The sequence below is a fragment of the Lontra canadensis genome, unplaced genomic scaffold, assembly GCF_010015895.1.
Source record: "Lontra canadensis isolate GAN:19392208 unplaced genomic scaffold, GSC_riverotter_1.0 scaffold56, whole genome shotgun sequence".
Taxonomy (NCBI): Eukaryota; Metazoa; Chordata; class Mammalia; order Carnivora; family Mustelidae; genus Lontra; species Lontra canadensis.
In genome coordinates this window covers 8002057-8017652 of record NW_022631050.1, presented here as the reverse complement: position 1 = coordinate 8017652, position 15596 = coordinate 8002057, and the positions used below count along the sequence as shown (strand labels likewise).

The 15596-nt window shown below is 49.6% G+C and overlaps 1 protein-coding gene across 2 annotated transcripts in view; it reads left to right on the top strand.

Moving 5' to 3' along the window:
- The window catches only part of DGKG (diacylglycerol kinase gamma), a 159549-nt gene that overhangs the window by 46828 nt on the left and 97125 nt on the right, over nt 1-15596 (top strand). Inside the window, exons 11-17 of one of the 2 annotated variants that reach the window (XM_032875583.1) lie at nt 1564-1680; nt 2643-2735; nt 4243-4302; nt 6977-7056; nt 8199-8273; nt 10428-10513; nt 14655-14744. In XM_032875583.1, the coding sequence (XP_032731474.1) occupies nt 1564-1680; nt 2643-2735; nt 4243-4302; nt 6977-7056; nt 8199-8273; nt 10428-10513; nt 14655-14744 (601 nt within the window). The remainder of the gene's footprint in view (nt 1-1563; nt 1681-2642; nt 2736-4242; nt 4303-6976; nt 7057-8198; nt 8274-10427; nt 10514-14654; nt 14745-15596) is intronic. The other variant, XM_032875584.1, reaches the window with a different exon arrangement.

Here is a 15596-nt window from a genome sequence, read left to right as displayed (position 1 = left end):
AGGTTATTTTATACCAGTGGGGATGTGCAGCAGAAGGTGAGAAGCTACAAAATAAACATGTCACCTCTTCCAGAGCAACAATTTCACCGAAAACCTTTAAGGGGGAGGACATGGTAACTTAATTGATAAGTAACTTTAATAAAGCTTTTACTTAATACACATACAGATGGAATCATGCAAATATTCCATGTGGGTTTTTTTTTTTAATTTTTTTTTTTATTTGTCAGGGAGAAACAGAGTGAACACAAGCAGGGGGAGAGGCAGGCAGAGGAAGAAGCAGGCTCTCCGCTGAGCAGGGAGCCCAATGCGGGACTCAGTTCCAGGACCCTGGGATCATGACCTGAGCTAAAGGCAGACGCTTAACCGACTGAGCCACCCAGGCACCTGTCCATGTGTTTTTAATATCGTGTCTGTAGTTGGCGCTTCAGGCTGTGCCCTCACATTCCTATAGAGGCCATATCCTCTCTTTTCTGCTGTTTAGAGTGGCCCTAGCAGAAAATCTTGAGAAGTTCTGTAGAAATCCTGGACAGAGCTAACTGAGGGTTTAGGCTCCCAGAGGGTGGTATCATGGGGCACTTCAGCTTCACTTGCATACACACACGTACTCGGGACTTTCCCACCTGCTTCCTAAGTTCCTGGGTGGTGCTGGTGTCATTTCCAGGGCAGGGAACAGATATAAGCAGCTCTCTAGGAAACAGATACGCAAACTGCTGGCTGCTGACCCACACTAACGTCTTTGAACTTTTTCCTCTAACTTCCTTCTAGAGGGTTTCTGAACCTTAGCTGCACATTATCACACGTGGTGCTTTAAAATAAACTAATGACGAGTCCTGTCTTCGGAGACTCTGATTTATCTGATCTGGAGTGAGGGCTGGGCATTAGGACTTCTAGAAGCTCCTAGGCAGTTCTAATGGGCTGAGCGCCACTGGTCAATAGAAGACGGGAGCGTGAAGGGAGTTATCCCTCAGCAGGTACGTCTCAAGGCCCAGAGCTGTGCCAGAGAGCCTCTTCCACGTGCGCTCTCTTTAACCCCTCCCAGAAAAGCCAGCGGGGGTACTTATCATGCCAGTTTCTCTAGGTGAGGGACCTGAGACTCAGGGAGGTCCAGGAACTGGCCCAAGGTCACCCCGCTGCAAAGTGGAAGGTCAGTGACTCCAGCCTGCTCCATCCGTGGCCACGGCCCTCTAGCGCTTGCCTGCATCGCGCTGCCTTCCAGGAGAGGGCGCACACAAGCACACCACTCCACAGGGAGTTCTGCAAGGCAGGTGGACTGCCAGACAAGATGCCGCTCAGAGGCTTGCAGGCCGGGGTGAATGAGTTAATCAAAGTGCAGCCCAAGTGTTTTTTCCTCGACTTTGATTGGCACAATTGCAGTTAGGGAGGGACCGAGTCTATGCAGTTTGGCAAAGCAGCCCCACGTTCACCAAGTAACGTCCACTGAACAGACAGCACCCCGTCTGCCCTCCCCAGCCCTGCGCTCCTCTCAGACCCTTCTCCTCAGGCCCCGGGCTGAGGGATGTGGCCCTGCAGCCTTCCCTGGCATCCTTCCCTTCCCTCCTGCAGGTGATGCAGCACGCGTGGGTGGAAGGGAACTCTTCTGTCAAGTGTGACCGGTGCCACAAAAGTATCAAGTGCTACCAGAGCGTCACCGCGCGGCACTGCGTGTGGTGTCGGATGACGGTGGGTCGGCGCACAGGGTGGCCCTATTTCTTTTCTGTGTGTTTTTGCTCAAGCTGCAGCCAGGGAGCAGTGGATGTCCTGCCAGAGGGCATGAGCGGAGCTAGGAGAGCAAGACCAGGAGGAAAGAGCCCCCGCTCCAGGCTCTGAGTCTAACAGTGTCTCCAGGGCTTCTCCAGGCTGCCTGGAGAGAGGGTGACCCCAGAACCAGGGAGCGAGAGCTGCTGAAGAAGAAGGGCCGGTCCACTGCCTATGTGGCCAGGGAGCTGTGAGCAGCCACCAGACCATTAACTGTCTTACCTGGGTGTCGTCTGGGGCCGGGGGCACAGGGTAGGAGTGGAAATAGACACGAGAGCCCCTGCTCCTCAAGGCATCGGGTGAAGGCACACCCCTTACAGCAGCCCCACTCCACAGCAGAGGTCTATGTCCCCTTGGGACACCTGACGCTGCCCGCCCTGCCTGCCATGGAAACTCTGTGTCATGTCTTGTCCCCCTGACCAGGTATCAGCCTCAGAAAGGATGTGTCTGCACATCAGGCTGTAGATGTCTTAAAATGCACAGGTTGAGTCTAGGGTTTTATTTCCAGCCTCTCGCAAGTTTGTTCAACAAGCTCTCCTTCCTTACAGAGTCTCAGAGCGTAGGTCCAAGGGGGTTTCTGGAACCCACAGGGCCATGCCACACCAAAGGGTCCCAGCCTGCCCATGACCGTTTCACTCCAGCAGTCGTGGACGGCGCTCAGTCTCCTTTCTCTCTGCCTGCAGCCAATATGACACCCCTGACCACATCACACTACACACACACACACACACACACACACACACACAGCGCTATCCTGCCAAAGCTGGCAGTGCATAAGGATTTGGGGGAGTATTGCATTGCTGGCTCCCTGGCAAGTCTCTGAAGGCTCACACCTGACACTGACCCCGGTTAGTCTCACTCACTTGCTTCTTCATTCTTCCCTCCAGTTTCACCACAAATGTGAATTATCAACGTTGTGTGATGGTGGGGAACTCAGAGACCATATTTTGCTGCCCACTTCAATATGCCCTGTGACCCGGGTAAGTGCTGCCCCACCAGGCCTCTGGGCTCTCTGGGTTCATGGTTCAGATGCAGGTGGCATTCAGATAGCCACCTCCCTCCGAGAGCTTCCCACAACAACTAGGTTTTGTGTTTACATGTTTGAAAGCGCAGGGTGGCACTCATCAGCTTGTGAGAGAAAACCCCCCTGATTGGGGCTCACTGCTGGCCTTCTAGAATGCTCCAAAATGACCCTTGGAGAAAGCACATACATTCTAAGCACTTTGCCAGCCCAGCAAGCTGCAGGAATTTCTGTCCCCACCTGCGTGCGGCTAGGCCTCCCTTGTCCCTGTCAGCCTGTCTCTTTTGTCTAAACATGAATCTCTCCCCGCCTTGAGGACACCCTCTTGGGCATCCCAGCCCTGTTTGGAGATGAAAGCGGGAAAATTGATGTCCCTTTAGGTCCATCTGAAATTTTCTGTCCATTGTGTTGGATAGTCCTCTTTTGGACCAAACGCCGAACACCTTGACGATCCCTTCTGTCTTCAAGATGTTGCCAGGTTCTTCTGATCCCTCTCATCTCACCCCCGACTTGGCCAGCTACTCCTTTTTCTTGGGAAAAAAAAAAAAAAAAAAAAGGAAAGAACAGCACCCCTTTGGAAAACCAGTTGGCAGTACCTACTAGGTTGGAAAAACACTAACTCTGTGACCCAACATGTCCTCCTGGGTATCTGTCTGAGAAATACAAGCGCTTGTTTCACCAAAAGCCTGGCACAAGAATGTCCATATTGATCTTGTTCGTAACAATCAAAAACTAGAGACCGGCTAAATGACCGCTGACCGCAGGGGTCTGAGGTGTACCCGTGTAATGGAATACCGCATTGCAGTGGGAGAGAGCCATGCTTAGCTGCAAAAGCACGGGCAGTCTCAAAGATACATGCTCAACGGAAGAGACTAGACTAAAAAAAAAAAGACATGCCCTATGATTCAATTTATGAAATTCCAAAGCCAGGAGTCAATGCTTGAAGAGACCGTAGTGACAAGGGCATATATGTATATAGAAAAACTGGGGATGGAGATTTGAGGATTTTAACACATACGAAATAAACATCAATAAAAATAATCAACATTGAAGAAAACAAACAAAACTAAAAGAAATGACTTAGGCAGTATCCCATCGTTTAGATAGTGCTGAGCGGAGAAGCCAGGTCTAAGACAAGGCTTCCCGGAACTCGAGCTTCTAAATCAACAAAGATTTCTGTCAGTTTCAGTGTTTCTTCTCCCCAGGTCTGTACCGGTGTCTCCAAGTTAAAGTCCCAGCAAAGAATGACAGAGGCCTGGGGAGTCCTAGAGAGACCCATAGGGGAGCATGTCTTTTTTTTTTTTTTTTTTTTTTTTTTAGGTTCAAGCCTTATTTTGATAAACTCCTCCCTACTCTCTACTGGTTTTGCAGTCTCTTTGTATTAACTGTTTGGTTTTTTTCTGATCTCTTTTTTTTTTTAACTAGGGCATTTAAAAAAAAATACATGTTTGTCTTTCTCATCACAGGACAGGCAAGGTGAGAAGTCTGATGGCAGTGTGTCAGCCAAGACTGAACTTGTGACACAGGTACTTCAGCGAGCCCCAAGTCCGGTATCTCGTTCTAAGTGTGTCCAAGGCTGCCTGCGGGGAGGACAGGGTTTGGATTCTAGAGAAATAAATCTCAACATTTGCTTTCTCATCTGATTAATTACATAAATACATCACACAGGAGGGACACTTTATTTCCAGCTTTTGGGATTATCTTTGACCACCACACTGTTGGCAAGTGGTGAAAAGGGAGGTTGGCTGATTCCACTGCTGGTCATATTAACTTTATCACCTCTTTAGGAACAAGTTATGTAAAACTTATTGAAAACATACAATGGGTTTTCCAAGACTGTCAAGCTGTTTCCAGAATGTGATCTCCCAAAACAAAGTTCACCAGATCCAAAAGTTCCTCTTTATCCTTAAATGTATACTTAAGAATATATATTTAAGAATTTTTTTAAAAGATCTTATTTATTTGAGAGAGAGACAAAGCACAAGCAGGGGGAGGGGAAGAAGAAGTTGGAGAGAGACAAACAGACGCCCACCAAGCAAGGAGCCTGATGCGGGGCTCCACTCGAGACCCGATCCCAGGACCCTGAGTTCATGATCAGAGCCAAAGTCGGACTCTTAACGGATTAAGCCACCCAGGCGCCCCTTAAGAACTCATTTTTTACTTGGGTTCACCAAGTAGGAGTATTAGAAAAGGAAATGGAAAACTAGGGTCTCCTCCTCTGTCTCCGAGCCTCATGTTTTCTTGTTTGGAAAAGGGCATTGCAGTCCCTACACTGCCCACCTCCCAGAGATGCTCTAAGATTAAATGAGAACATGAAGATTAGTATGTCTTGAAAATTAAAACATAAGCAATAATGATGGAGAAACCATAGTAAAATGGCATAGCTCTAGACAAGTAGAAAGGCAGAAAGGCGGAACATAAACACACACACACACACACACACACACACACACAGAAGGTGTACCGTATACCAGCTGTTTATAGCTCGCAACTGTCTGGTTATCCTGCATCTGTTTTGATTGGGTGTATCCATGCTGTACAGATGATTAAATATTTTGAATATCATCCCCAGAGGTAAGGAATTACTCCTTAGGCTCCAAGATGCTTCTGGGTGTCACACAGACAGTCACTCTGGGAAGATGAGAAAATTCTTAAACATTCATAAAGAATGCCAGCGTCCATTTCAAACAACACAGTGCTGTGCTTGCTGAAATTTCAGCTTGCGATCTGAAAAGGTAGGCCTCGTGCATCTCCATATCAGTCTGTCCCTCAGCTGCGTCCACCGGTATTTATTAAGTCCCCACTCCCTGGTCTGGTGTCATGGGGTGCTTGGTAGGAGGGTTACACGCACACCCGCCCTGCTCCTAAGGCATTTAAAATCCAAATGATATTTTGAGACATTTGCCTAAGAACACATGAAACAAAACCCACATGAATGGACAGCAAAGGGAACCCAGAAGATATTCTGTGTTTCAAGTGCAGTGGTCTTAGCTGCAGTCATAGAGGAAAGCTTCATAGAGGATATAGCTCTTGAGTTAGACCCTAAGAATGCGAAGTTCTTTTTAAGAGATTGCAAAAAAGGAAGAGGGCTCTTCAGAGCATCAGGGAGGAGAAGAAACCAGTGTGAGCAGCCCCCCAGGGTGGGAAGGCAGGGGACACACTGACTGGAGAGTCAGAGCCAGCCTTGACTGGGACTGCCACTGAAGTCCTTAGCATTTAAGAGGCAACAGATCGGGACTGTGTTAAAATGTCATGGATACCACATCAGGAGATTGGGATTTTTATCTTCTGGGCAACAAGATGTCATTAAAGGTTTCTGAGTGCAAGTGGCATGACTGATGTCCTGGGAAGGAACTGTATACAGGCCTTACCTGAGGTGGGAAAGACCCGAGCAGTGTGGGTACCATGGCGACTGCCAGAGATAAAGGGACATTCGAGGAATTAATTGTCAGAATGGGGTCTTCCCTAGATGACTACAGAATGATAATAGTATGTTTAAGGGAAACAGTGAGCCAGGAGAGAGTTCCAGTTTTGTGGGGACTGAAGATAGGTCAGGTTTGGGCATGCGAGTTTGCAATGATGGTGAGATGTTTGGTTAAAGTATCCATTGGATAGTGAGAAATGTGGAACCAGAGCTCAAGAGAAAGACAAGGGCTGGAAATGTGGATGTGGAAGGTGCTAGTGGAAGTGATGGTTAACTTCATGAGTGTTATTTGGTTGGTGTGTACAGCCAGAAGACCATAACTTCTAAAATTCTACTACTCAGTTGTATCCCATACAAAGTGTAATCTTGTGCTTATAGCAGATGCCTGGCTGACTCAGTGGGTGGGGCGTGTGACTCTTGGTCTCAGGGGCTGTGAGTTTAAGCCCCATGTTGGGCATCGAGCTTCCTCAAAAAAATGGATTAAAAAATATCTTTAATCTTGTGCTTATAGACACAATACCACACCATTGTTGAATGATTTGAAGCTATGGTTCCATTGCTGCATCTCTGATCCCAGCCTCAAACTCACTGTTAACACTGCGTAGGTTCACTTACGTCAAAGACACTTAGCTGCTTAACCTTTCAGGACTCCCTGTCCTCTGTGCCAGGAACTGCTTCCCGTCCACCTTTTCTGGAAGCCATCTTAGCGTCAACTCTCATCTCCTTCATCGTCTTGGCTGAAAAAGAACTAATTTCTTTTTCTTTTATCTTTGAAGTATAAGATCATTCCCACCCCGGGTACCCACCCCCTGCTGGTCTTGGTGAACCCCAAGAGTGGAGGGAGACAAGGAGAAAGGTATGTTGTCTTCTTTTTCAAAATGAGAGGCTGAGACAATTTCACTCAGGTTTTTTTTCTTCCCCTTAAGAGGGTAGACTGCAAAGACAGGCAGTTGTGTGTTCCCATCCCAGCCCGACCCCTGACCTGGTTCAGCTAACTGCTTAACATCCCTATGGTCTGGTTTCCTCCACTCCTCTCATAGCTCTGTGGTGAGGATTAAAGCAGACACATCCTTAGCCTAGGGCCCATGGAATGAACATTATTATGGCTCCCAAGTTCCAACCAGGTTCGGAGACAAAGATTTCCTTCCCAGCCTCACAGGCCCTTCCTTGATTAAGAGGAGTGGCAAGACTTGCCTGATTGGGACTTCCTGGCCTGTCCAACTCGTGAGAAAGCAGGGCACGACCTCCTCAGGGAAGGAAATTCCCAGTCTCCTGGAAGCATTGAGGGAATGGGAGGAGAGAGGGAAACTGGATGAACCAGCTCTGCGTCCCCATCCTGTTCAGCTCAGGGTCATGGACAGATGAGGCCGTGATCGGGAACCCAGGTTTACAAACATAATAAGTAGGGTTAAAGCAAGAACTATGAGAACCTCTCCCCTCCCACCCACCATCGTCCAAGGGCAGGACACCCCTCCTGAACTGACCTGATTAGTCCCAAGTTGGAACCTTGACACCAAGCCTTGAGGTGGTCACTGCCCCTGGCTTCCCCTGCTCAGCCCCACTTCCTGCACTTCCTTCTGATCCCAGGTTCTAGTGGGCTTTCCAGAGAAGGTTCCTTGTTACCTTTGTGTAGTCCACAAAGAGCAGAATTGCACAACCTAGAACATATGGAACTTTTGGGAGAAGGACAGAGCTTTAGGAGAATAGAAGTTTTATTCATCTACAAGGGAGGATAATCCTGGGGTTGAATGCTACAGACTTGGATGGTGGGGAGGCCTTGAGTCAGGGCGTGGGGGTGTGAATGGTACAGCTGGACCTGGGACTTCAGGGTCTGCTGGGCCTTATGCTGTCTTCTCCCCTCTTGGGTTTAAATGCACCCAGATTCCCGCCACCGGTGGGCTACAGAGGTGTTTGCCCTACTGTGACTTCTCACAATGACATTCTCCCTCTCTGTCTCTCTTTCTGTCCCTCTTTCTTTCTTTTTTGTTTTTTCCATAGAATTCTTCGGAAATTCCACTATCTGCTCAACCCCAAACAAGTTTTCAACCTGGACAATGGGGGGCCTACCCCAGGGTATGGAGAAACGTTACTTATCTCTCCTCCTCCCCCTTTCATCTAAAGAAGATACCTTTCTTTGGTCACCCTCCTTGTCTCTCTTTCATCTGTGGACTTATCCTTCCTGCCCTTTTACTCTTTTTTGTCTTCATTTCCTCACCTCTGCTCTTACTTGCTCCTGGGGTTGCTCCTTGGGGCTAGCTCTGGAAAGAGGCCTCCTGTGTACTTCACCCTAGAAAAAGTTATTGTTTTTGTGAAAGAGAAAAAGCACACATGCCATTCGTTGGAATGACAGGAAGAGCGGGCTAGTAAATTACGTGAACATCTCTGCAAGGCTGTGTTCGCGGTGGCTTCACACTGAGTCATCAGGGAGGAGGAAAGCGTTTTCCTAGCGCAGTCAGCAGTTCGGAAATCTGTACAGCTGACTCAGAGTTCTGCGGCATGTGCTGTTGGGGAGGATTTTAGGATCGAGGCAATTGGTTATTCAATGAAATCACTTTTCCCCCCCAGGATTATCCAATTTAGAGGTTGTTAAGCTGCCCCTGGCCCTTCTCCTGCAGGTGACTATTGGCTGTTTCATTGCCCATTAGAGCGGGAGAGTGAGGCAAGGACGCAGGTAGCCCCTTGCAGCCGTTCGCCTCCCATCCCCCACCCCCATCTGGTAGGAGGGGCTGGGCCCCGTGGTACACTAATGTGATGGCTGTGGGTCCCTGTAATCAGAGGCAGCTTCAGCATCGGGCCTGGAAGGCTCCCAGCCTGGGCTTCTTACCAGACAGAGCTGGTGCACTAGGGACATCTGCTGGCCAGCCTGAGCCTGTGTCCAGGCTGGCTTTTCAGATCCGTGCACCCTGGGCTGAGCTTCCCAGCACAAGGCTCCTTGGCCCAGCCTCCCAACCTGCGTTCCCAGGCTCAGTCCAGCAAGACCCTCAGTGGGTGGGAGCAGGGGAAGGGGTGCAGGAGGGACTCTAAAAAGGCACTATGTCCCAGTCTTTTGTTGTTTGACACAGAGCTGTTATTTATATGGCTATGATGGTGCCAGACCCAGTTAAAAGGAGAAAGAAATGTGAGTGTAAGTCCAGGTTTTACGTGTAAAACCGATTTCTAAACAGAGCCCGCCGATGCTCTGGGTGTGTCCTAGTCACCATGATCGTAATCACTCCCCCATCATCGTGACGTGTGACTGGAAGGCAATCTGCAAGCCATTTTACCAGCCCCCTCTCTTTCAGGGCTGGTAAATTGTTTCTGCCCCATTTGGCAGCTTGTTGAAGCCAATGGACCTCTTCTCAGAATTTTTCTTAATCTGCGTAAAGTGAAATATACAGGATCCCCAGGGAAACGAACTATACTGAAAGACAGTTATCAAAATATTTTTAAAAAAAAGTATTGGGATAAGGGCATATATGTGATTTACTAACACATTTTTGGTAAGATGCAGGGGCAGATCTAGTAATGACTGTTAATTAAAGCAGTGATGAGCATAAGCGGTAGTATAGGCAGCTGCCAGAACTGTAGTAGAACATGAAAATACCTGTGAATTTGACTTCTAACAACGTCATCGGTATTGTTCATACCCCTGTGATTTGTTGCCCACTTCCGTAATTGGAGAGGCTAAATCTCAGGCCTTATGCAAGGTAAGAATGTACCATTTTCTCCTCCCAAGTTCATGGCCGTCTGGATTCTATCTACAGATGCCTTAGAGCTTTGTGAGCCCCCGGTGAAGAGCCGTGGTGCTCCCTCCGCTTTGGTCCGGACCCACAGGACAGTGGGATGGAGATCCAGCTAGTTCACTACATCTGAATTAAAGGAGAGCTTGGGAGGACAGAGCAGGAAGGAGAGCCAGAGAGGAGTGGGAACGTTAGGGGTTGGTTGTATTGGTGCCCAAAGAAGTAAATGGTGGCCTCCTCTGTACAAATAGCAGCGGTTCTAGAAAAACCATTTTCTTTTGTGTTGAATGTTGAGTCAGATTCTCCTTCTACAAGGAAGGCTCCCCAGGATTCTCCCCTATACTTCCGCGGCCCTGAAGTTCTGGTCTCAGAACACTAAGTTCTGACACCCCAAAAGGAGTTAGGGCTGTAACATACTCCCAGGGAACAGGGGAGATGCTGACTCAAGCAGTGTCAAATGTCAGCCACAGCCTAGTAAATAAGACCATTTTGGCCTTTTACTTCCCAGGTTAAACTTTTTCCGTGATACTCCAGACTTCCGTGTTCTGGCCTGCGGAGGAGATGGGACAGTTGGCTGGATTTTGGATTGCATTGGTAAGAATGGACTGGGAGGGGCTTTAGAGTTTATTAATAATAAGTATATTGAAAGTCAGAGGCAGGCAATCAACAGGAGAGAGAAATGGAGCCATGTCTTGTTCATCCTTATTTCCACTCTCGGAGTGCTGCTTAACTACATATCTGCTTTGGGAGGAAAGGAGAAATGGAAGGGTGCCCACAGGTACAGGTGTGACTGTTTAGTTTCCAGCCTCACCTCATGAACATTTCTGATGGCCTGGGTTTGGACAGTGGCAGGACAGGTCCGTTTGGGGACCTGCAGGGGAGAGAGGGCAGGACTAGGACTCTGGCCAGAGCCAGGGGAATGGGTAAAGGCCAGAGAATTAAGCATAGGAGCTTCCATAGCCTGAGGCAAATCACCTTGAGACGAGCACCTGAACCTGAGTCCAGAAAGCAGACCTAGAAAGCGCAGATCAGTACAAGCAAAGAAAGGTCACGCTGTTCTGTGTCCAGTATGCTTAGATCAGAAGGGTAATGGGGAGGGCTGAGGCTGGGAATCAGGAGGCCTGGGTTTCAGTCCAGCTTTGTCTGGATCTGCAGATCCTTGGAGGGTCCTTGGACATCTCATCCCCCGTAAATAATGGAGACTAACTCTGGAATTGTCTGCCATTCCTCCCACACATACTGCATGGACACCTCCATGCGCCGTGCTCTCCTCCAGGCACTTGAGATGCAGTAGTGAACAAACCACATAGAAATCCCTCTCTCCTGGAGCTTCCTTTCTAGAGGGAGGAGACAGGCAGTCACCAAAAAAGTGATGGAAACATGTAGCATGTCAGAAGGTAATACAAACATAGCAGGGAAGGGGCAAGGTAGGTAGGGTTGGGGGTGGTCTCCAGTCAAAGACCCAGTGTTTGGGGAAGACCTCACAGAACAGATGACATTTGCGTGGAGACCTGGAAGAGAGGTGAGCCATGAGGATACTTGAGGAAAGAGCAGTTCCAACAGAAGGGACAGCATATACAAAGGCCCTGAGATAGGATCAGGCCAGGTGGCTGAAGGCAGCAGGTGGGCTGCAGAACGTGCTCAGAGCAGGGTGCGAGAGGCGAGAGTGCCAGAGGATGAAGCAGAGATGGCATGGGGCCAAGTCACTAGGATGTAAGGGACAGTAGACAGAATATGACTTTCATACGGGAAAGGTCCCAAGACGCTTCATGGTTTGGAGCAGAGGAAAGACACAACAGATCATAAGAAAAGGGCAGCAGCAGGGAGACCCATCAGGAGGCTCCTGCAGGAATCCGAGTGACAGGTGACCAAGGCCTAGACAACAGGAGACACAGAGGAGGTGGTGAGGAGGAGTCAGCTTCCGGATACTGTTTGAAGGTGGAAGCAACAGGATGAGAGGAAGAGAGGCATCAGGGATGGGCATGGGTAGACCCTGACCAGGGCAGGGAAAGCTGCCCCTGTGGGGGTCGTAGGCAGCCCACCGGGAGGGGACCACACCCAGCACACCTGCCACCCTCTGCTCCCCATAGGAGCTCCAGTTTCCATGGACACAGCCCTGCCACACAGCCACCCACGCTCTCCTGTCACCTCCAGCTCCGGAGTTGTTTGTGGGGGGTGGGGGTGGGGGAGGCATCCTCTGGGAGCCCAGGAAAGAAAAGCTGATTGGCAGAGGCTGGGTGGCTGCTGTCCTGGGAGCTGCTCACATGGTTCCCTCTCCATCACAAAGGAGAATGTCAGCCTTGGTGGTTTTATAAAATTCACCTGTCAAGAAGACCGGGTAAAGGACATGCCCACAACTGAAAGAATAAAGGTCATACGACAGGTTGGCGGCCTGACAACAGAAAGCAGTGGTGAAAGGAGTAACCGCATCATGCTCGTTCATTCATTCCAGAATATTAAAGCCCTTATTCAGTGCCTTCAGCTGCCCCCACTTTGGTCCCAGTGCCGATCTGCTTATGCTCTACAAACAGAGCAGTCTTTCCTGAATGTCAGCGGGTTCATGATGTATGTAAAGCACATCAGTGGCCTCCCATCATTCTTAGGAGAAAAACAAAAGCCTACAAGGTCCTGGTGCTCTAATCGCTGCCTACCCTTCTGACCCTACTTCATACCCCCACTCCTCTCCCTCTAAACTCCAGCCACCCCATCCGTCTCTTAGACCTTTGAAGACACCAGTCTCCCTTCTACCACAGGGCCTTTGCACAAGCAGTTCCTCCTGTCGGATATGCTCCCTGGACATTCCTTGGTCAATTTCTACTTCAGATCTCAGCCAAAGTGTGGCTTCTTCAGAGGAGGCTTCCCTGACACCCAGCCTCCGTCACCTTAATATATTATTGTACTTCTTCCCTTTCCAATATGAATTTGGAATTATGCATCATTTATATGAAGGCTTTATTAATATCTGTCTCTCCCTCTCAGTTGTAAGCACCATGAGAACCTGTGTCATGGCACTTTGACCCACTATGAGAGCCACAGGACCTAACACAGCACTGGGCACATAGTAGGCACTCAGTAAATGTGTGCAGAGATACTGTGATGAATGAGACATAGTTCCTCTAGGGGGGTTACAGTACATTAGAGAATAGACAGGTAGTCAATTACAAGAAACACTCTGGAGATGGGGAGGAATCATGTACCTGAACTCAGGCATCGCCAGAGGAATAGTGAGAAGAGATTGCTGAGAGATCTATTAAGGAAACAGCACATGGAAACTGCTGTGTGAATGGAGGCAGGGTAAGGAAGAGGGACAAACCTAGGATGACATCCAGGTTTCTAGCCTCAACACCATGAAGATGGGTCACCTGTTGAGATGGGGACCACAGAAGGAGCAGACAGAAGGCAAAGGGAGCAGCAGGCACAAAGGCAGGGAAGCAGACATGCAGACCACATGTTCCGGGAGCAATTACAGAGCCCATCGCTTTGCTCTGTCCCCCGTCTTAAACCTCCTGGTGTTGAGCTCAACCCTGGGCCTTGCCTGAGCTCAGCCACCTGCAGCAGGAGCCAGACAACCCCGGGGACCTGTGAGCTCCCCTTTTGCGAGGGCAGCCATAACATTTGGCCCACTTGTTGATTCCCCTGCCCCCAGGCGCACTCCTCAGTCAACCTCCCTCACATCCGCAGGCACAGGTGTGTTGCAGCTTCTGTCAGTGGCGCCCCCTGGAGCCCAGGGGCTGCACGTGCCTGTCCCACCTTCCTCTGTGAGGCCAGGCCAGCCTGCTGCCCTGTGTCTGCAGCTGGTGAAACCAGGCATGCTTGGTCTGCTTTCTCCCCTCACAGGTCACAGGGCAGAGCAGCTTGGGGATTGGGGATTTGCAAGTCTGGGAGGTGCGGGAAGTGATGAATTCATACCCGCGTGCTAAGTAACACTTTGAGGTTTTGTTAGGCACAATATTATTTTTTTAAAGATTTTTTAATTTATTTATTTGACAGAGATCACAAGCAGGCAGAGAGACAGGCAGAGAAAGAGGAGGATGCAGGCTCCCCGCTGAGCAGAGAGCCCGATGCGGGGCTCGATCCCAGGACCCTGAGATCATGACCCGAGCCGAAGGCAGAGGCTCTAACCCACTGAGCCACCCAGGCGCCCCAGGCACAATATTATTTTTAAACTTTGAACCTGAATGACAATTAGACGAGACAGCTCCTGTTTCCCAAACGACCCACCATTCCCTGATTTCTCAGACCCGCCTGTGTTACTCTCTGTGCACCTGCCTAGCCCCTGAAACAAGGAGGAGCCTGGTCTTGGGACCACAGAGATCTGGGTTTCATCCTGACCCGGGACTTACTTTCCCCCTCTGAATCTCTCTCCCGTCATCTAGCAGGAGCATGATAATACCCGGCAGAGTTGCTGTGAGGGACAAAGGGAGGTGTTAGCTATGATGACAAATGAATGTGTTTGAGGTGTACGCTGTCATGTCAAAGGAAAGAATTTGGATGAGATGTGGAGAAGCAGGTACAAGTTCCAGGGAGAAAGAGGGAGCTCAGTATGAAAGAATCCTTTGGAGTGGTTCCCATGCTATGGACAGAAGAGACGGCTTTAGGAAGCAATGTACTTTCCATCATGGGAACTCTGCAAACAGAGATGCTGTTAAAGGGTTCTAAGGCTCAGATCAGGGATAATAACCCACAGTTTTCGTAACCTGGGCCTATGGTTTTGTCTTCTTCTGCATGGTTGCAGATAAGGCCAACTTCGCGAAGCATCCACCGGTGGCAGTCCTGCCTCTAGGAACAGGAAATGACCTGGCCCGCTGTCTCCGCTGGGGAGGAGGTGAGTCTGCGTGTCAGTGGCACCCCCCTGGCGAAAAGCCCTCCAGTCTCCAGGGGAGCTCGTCAGGGCTAGGCTGAACTTCCCTTTTAAGAATTTCATTTCACAGGGGCGCCTGGGGGCTCAGTGGGTTAAAGCCTCTGCTCAGCAGGGAGCCTGCTTCCCTCTCTCTCTCTGCCTGCCTCTCTGCCTACTTGTGATCTCTGTCTGTCAAATGGATGAATAAAATCTTTAAAAAAAAAAAAAAAAGAATTACATTTCACAGAGTCCTCCCTACCCCATGACCATTCCCCCTGCCCTCCAAGTCTTGCTGAGACCTGTGCTAAGCCCTCAGTCTATTTACTCTGATGCAGAGACTCTCAACCTAGAGCCTGCTCCCTGCAACAGAACATAGCTTTAGGGTCATATCTATTTCCCCCCACAGTGCTCGCTCTACTAGGGGCTCACGCAGGCGTTTTCTGGATAAAATTACCTCCTCTCCAAGTTACTGGTCTTCTTCTGAATTAGGACGCAGAATACAAACCGAGAAGCTATATGGTCAGCTACTAGGGGCGTCCAGCTCATCAGAGGCCCCCACGGCCAGAGGCCCTCATTTCGCAAACCCACCAGGAGAGGATCTCAATGTGGTGACCAGCTCACGGGACAAGGGGCTAGGAGCTAAGGAGAACTCTGCAAACTGCAACCGCCCCCATGGAGCTGGGAATGCTCCAGAACACAGAGGAGGTCAGGGCAGCACGTGGAAGGGACATAGCAGTCTGGCAGGCAGAACAGGGATGGGCTTCCAGATGGCTGATCGATTCAGCAAGGATTCAAGACCAGCTCAGGCAGCGGTCAGTGTTCAGAGCTGGGTACATG